Genomic DNA, 5128 nt, shown 5'->3' with positions numbered 1-5128 from the left:
CCTATCTATATGCAAGGTTTTTCACAGTGAGATTGTGTGTCGTTTGTGGAAATAATTCCCTCTAAGACTATAATTTGTTATTTTATTTTATGTAGGATGGTGGGATTTTTGGTAAATGCAATTTTGTCTAGGCGTGATGTTTTTCCAACTCAATCTTCAAAATTTGTATATTAATTTAGTTTTGGTTTATGGCAATTCTACGAAGGTCATTGGGATAGATTTTGTCATCGGTGTGAAAGCCAAACATATTTGTAATCTTATTAGTTGTGGTATATTAGGTGGAATTATTGCTTTTAGGTTGAAAGACATTTTAATCCGGTGACAATGCATTTTGTCAAATGCAACTTTCATCTTTTATAATACATATGTTTATTTCCTGTGCATGATGTGTTTATATTATAACATATTGAAAACCAAAAATTTTGTCCAATACTTGAAACAAATATATAATACAAGAAGTATTTATTACACATGCATATTATATTAAAGTATTAATCTTACGACCAGAATTTGAATAATAGTATTATATCTTAAATTAATCAAACTACAAACATCAAACATTTACCTGCCTTAAGCCTGTAATTATAATCTCATTCTCCCTTACTATTCATCAATCAACGCAGATAATTACTACCTATTTCGCTCAGGGAATCAATATCAAGGATACTAATGGTAGCTTACGGAAAATAATGCAATTCAAAACAAAAGGTAAAACTTATAATCTTGTCAACAAATCAAAAGGTAAAACGTGTATAATTCTTGTGAAGCGTATAATTCTTGTCAACAACAATCGAATGAAAGACAAATGATATAAGGCAAATACCTGTTTTCTCATACTAATTGTTTATTTTTGTGGTGTTCCATGCTCTAAATCTTGCAGTTCCCATGCATGACTCAGCAACAGAAACTCATACACAGTTCTCGTGATAAATAAATAAAGGTATCGTGTTGCCCTGTTCCATTGCTAGCTTTATCTCATGAGTAAAAGGTGCAGTCTCATCCGAGAGAATATAAATTTAGCGCACAATTCTAAATTGCATATCAAAGAAAGCAGCGAGTCCATATGGCCAAGGCAATGGAAGCGCTTTTGTCAGTGGTCTTGTTGCTGTTTTGTTGTGGAGGGCAGGTGGTTCGTGGAGAATTCGATTACAGAGCAGCCCTGTCGAAGTCTATTCTCTTCCTGGAGGCCCAACGATCTGGTAAACTCCCACAATCTCAGCGAGTAAAGTGGAGAGGAGATTCTGGCCTCACAGATGGGCACTTGCAAAACGTAAGTAGAAGAAGAGATAGATCCTTATTCAATTTGATTAGAGATAAAAGTAGAAGTGGATCATACTATCCTTCTTCATTGACTCCATACAAAATGTTGTGTGCAACTCAACTGCAGGTTGATTTAGTTGGGGGTTACTACGATGCAGGCGATAATGTGAAATATGGGATTCCCATGGCATTCACTATCACCACACTCGCTTGGGGCACACTGGATTATGGGAAAGAGTTGAAAGCTGCAGGAGAGATTCAGAATGCAAGGGACGCTATTAGATGGGGAACTGACTACTTTCTCAAGGCTAGTGCAACTCCAGATCAATTACGGGTTCAGGTAAAAAAATCTAAGCTAAAATATTCAGCATTCATTCTTCAAGATTATGAAAAACTAAAGAGGTTGATCTTGATGCATAAAATAGGTGGGTGATCCCCAGGCAGACCATAATTGTTGGGAGCGTCCAGAAGATATGGACACTCCTCGATCTCTTTACAAGATCGATAAAGACACCCCTGGATCAGAAATTGCAGCAGAAACGGCCGCAGCCTTGGCTGCCTCCTCCATTGTTTTCAGATTCACAAACCCTCGTTACTCACACCTTCTCCTCCAACGTTCTCAATCGGTATGTTTGGGTGCTCAAGTAAAATAGAAAACCTAACTGTTAACCAACACAGCAAAATCAACAAGTTTCATCCATCCATTTTGAGAAAAATCTTATGCATCCATCTTCTTTCTAACCGCCCATTTATGTTTCCCTTCAGCTCTTCAGTTTTGCCGATCGATTCAAGGGCACCTACGGAGGAGAGTGTCCATTTTATTGCTCTGTTTCAGGCTACAATGTAAGCAGAATTTGGTTTTCATTTAGCATATGCTCCTGTGAGCAGAATTTGGTTTTCTTTTAACATATGCACTTGTAAATATGATCTCAGGACGAGCTTCTCTGGGCTGCATCTTGGCTATACAGAGCTACGAAATCCCCATATTATTCTAACTATATTATCCAGCACGACGATCTAAAGGCATATGTTAATGAATTCAACTGGGACCTCAAATATGCTGGAATTCAAGTGCTTCTAACAGACGTAAGCGTAGACTGATTGGTGCAATTTTTCAAATAAAATGTAATATAAACATACTTCTAGCTTAAAGCTAACTTATGCACTTCACCAACCAGTTATATTTCCAAGGGGAAGCTCAATTCTCAGCCTATAGAAGTCATGCAGAACGCTTCGTGTGTTCACTTCTTCCTGGCAGTCCCATTCGTTCTGTTAAAACCACCCCAGGTGAGCTCTCTATTTCTTCACCAATACCACGAACAATGATTCCTTTTCTAGTCACAGCCATGTAAATCATTTGTTACTCCTCCTTTTCTAATCATAGCCCTCAAAATTCTCTTAGTGATATCTATAATTCAATCCTTTTGTCACAGGAGGTTTGCTGTATGTTAGAGATGGCGCCAACACTCAATATGTTACCAGTGCTGCTTTTTTGCTGGCAAGATACAGTGATTTACTATCAGCTAAGAAGCAAACATTGTCATGCGGCAACACTCTCTTTAAACCCAGCGACGTTATGGGCTTCGCAAAGCTACAAGTAAGCACACTACATGTATTTGTATTTGTATTTTGGAGCATACAATATAACGAATCTTAATCATATCCTTTGCAGATTGATTATTTATTAGGAAGGAATCCTCTCGGCATTTCATATATGGTAGGATACGGTTCCAAATACCCAAGGCAACCACATCACAGAGGAGCATCTGTAGTTTCCATTCATCAACAACCAACGAAGATCAAATGCATTGAAGGTTTCATGAACTGGTTTCACAAAGATTCTTCCAATCCAAACACATTAATTGGGGCAATAGTGGGGGGACCAGATAAATATGACCGTTTTGTAGACCTCAGGACCAAATCTAGCATGCTTGAACCTACAACATACATAAATTCTCCTCTCGTGGGTGTTCTTGCAAAATTGTATAGAATGACACGCAAAACTAACAGGCAGTTTTGATTTCCTTAGACATCAAAGAATTACGAGAAATCTTCCCATCGATCATTGGAAATGATAAGACTAGAGTAGTTACAATTATGGGAGGCTATATGAGAAAAGGTCCCCATGATTAATTATTATTTCCAAGTTAGTAGCTTTAATGGTGAACAAGGCTCTAAAGTAAAAAATATATAAATCTATTTATGTTAGAAACAAAATCTTTAGGTAAAAATGTATTCTATACTTTTTGAGCTAATTAAAATAAATCAAGTGTATAGCTCAAATCTTGTTTGTTAGAATTAGAATTGAATATTTATAGTTTATTTTTTAATATAATAAAAAGTGATTATATTAGTTTTTTATTATGTTGAGAGGTATTATAGAATTTTAATGGGGATGGTGAAAATCTGTATACATACAAATCTCTCTTTAAATCATATGGATCAACAATTGCAATGGTCACCAATTAATTATAAAATTATCAAATAAAATAATTTTAAACTGATATCTCTACGCATTTTCTAAATAGATGTATTCAGGATATCTATACTAGTTTCCTTTTTAATATATTTACAAGTATTAATATGAAATTTGTATTATGGTGAGAGGTGTTATATAATTATAGTAGGGGCGGTGCTAACTTGTGGACATATAAACATTTCCTTAAACTACATTATTATACATCTGTCAAATTTACATGTTGGATTTTACATTGTCTCTCACACTATTTATCTCAAATACATAGGTTCTCAATGATGCAATACCTATATAAATTACAACATATTTGCTTCAAATTAATTCATTCCTTGCACTTGTACTTTTAAATACAAGTGATAATAACTCAATGTCACAAAAATTCTCACAACAATAATGTATCTTACACATTTATCTTGGGCCCACATACCTTTGAAAGAAGTGATAAAAACATAATGCATCATTCACATTATAGCAATCAATGATTTTTTAAAGAGACAAGAAACCATTCATGATGATTGGTAACCAGTTATGTAGCTTTTGAATGCCACGTTATTTTCTTTTTCTTTCAAAAAAATATTTCATATTTTCCTGTTATATTTTCTTGCCCTCCGAATTTCCATTCATGCATTTAGTAATATACTGATTTTGATTTTTTTAAATAATTTTTTATAATTTTATATTTATAGGTAATTTTTTTATGGACAATTTGTAAAAGGAGGGTCCACTCACATATAAAACGGCATAAGAAGAAGAGAAAGGAAGCCCACAAAGATGAAGCTCACTACAGGTAACATGTTAACAAGTCATCCCCCCAAAAAAGTCTAGAAAAAGTAACTTTTCATAGATTTCAAAGGCCTAAAAGACTTCACTTTTTCCCTTTCATTTTCTCTTGCTAAGGAGTGCATCAAGAGATCCATTGAGAGGCCTTTCCAATAGAGCCTTGGGCTTCCATTTTATATTTTTTAACCTCGGATTTCATACTTGGTCACTTATCGATTTTACTAATGTTTTATAAAAATATTACTCTTAGTCTAGGTTATATTGGTGATGTTTGAGAAAATAAATTCATCTTAATGAACCAAGGAATCATTAAGACTAAAAATATCCTGCTGATATCAAACATGGAGGATATCCTCATCTTTAGAAAGATGGAAATCGTCCTGATGAGAAATTTCAATAATTTTAGAGGTTTGATGATTTCCTTGGAAAACCACTAGAGAAAAAAAGTCCACCACACAAGACAAAACAATTTATTCATAGAAACAAACCCAACAACCATAGTGATAAAGGAAGTTTGCAGAAATTATTAAACAAATCCTTTGATTTCATCAAAAAAAGTTGAGATTAGAAATGTCATTTTGTAATCCCCTTTTTGGAGTTTAGCAAAACAAA

General features: G+C 34.4%; 1 protein-coding gene across 1 annotated transcript; it reads left to right on the top strand.

The window, feature by feature from the left end:
- Window positions 1-1063: 1063 nt before the first annotated feature.
- Window positions 1064-3280, top strand: LOC131043440 (endoglucanase 16-like). The gene is made up of 8 exons (XM_057976636.1): window positions 1064-1270; window positions 1388-1600; window positions 1686-1886; window positions 2026-2103; window positions 2194-2346; window positions 2439-2547; window positions 2694-2857; window positions 2933-3280. Exons 1-8 carry the CDS (start codon window positions 1064-1066, stop codon window positions 3278-3280), a joined length of 1473 nt encoding a protein of 490 aa, XP_057832619.1.
- The last annotated feature ends 1848 nt before the right edge of the window (window positions 3281-5128 follow it).

Source organism: Cryptomeria japonica, chromosome 5 (assembly GCF_030272615.1).
Source record: "Cryptomeria japonica chromosome 5, Sugi_1.0, whole genome shotgun sequence".
NCBI lineage: Eukaryota > Viridiplantae > Streptophyta > Pinopsida > Cupressales > Cupressaceae > Cryptomeria > Cryptomeria japonica.
This window is presented reverse-complemented; position numbering and strand designations above follow the sequence as displayed.

Bases quoted from the DNA above. Each gene is read 5' to 3' on its own strand.
- LOC131043440 (XM_057976636.1), top strand. From the start codon at position 1,064: ATGGCCAAGGCAATGGAAGCGCTTTTGTCAGTGGTCTTGTTGCTGTTT. The intron at 2,548-2,693 runs GTGAGCTCTCTA...CTTTTGTCACAG, and splicing joins TTCTGTTAAAACCACCCCAG to GAGGTTTGCTGTATGTTAGA. The intron at 2,858-2,932 runs GTAAGCACACTA...TATCCTTTGCAG, and splicing joins TGGGCTTCGCAAAGCTACAA to ATTGATTATTTATTAGGAAG.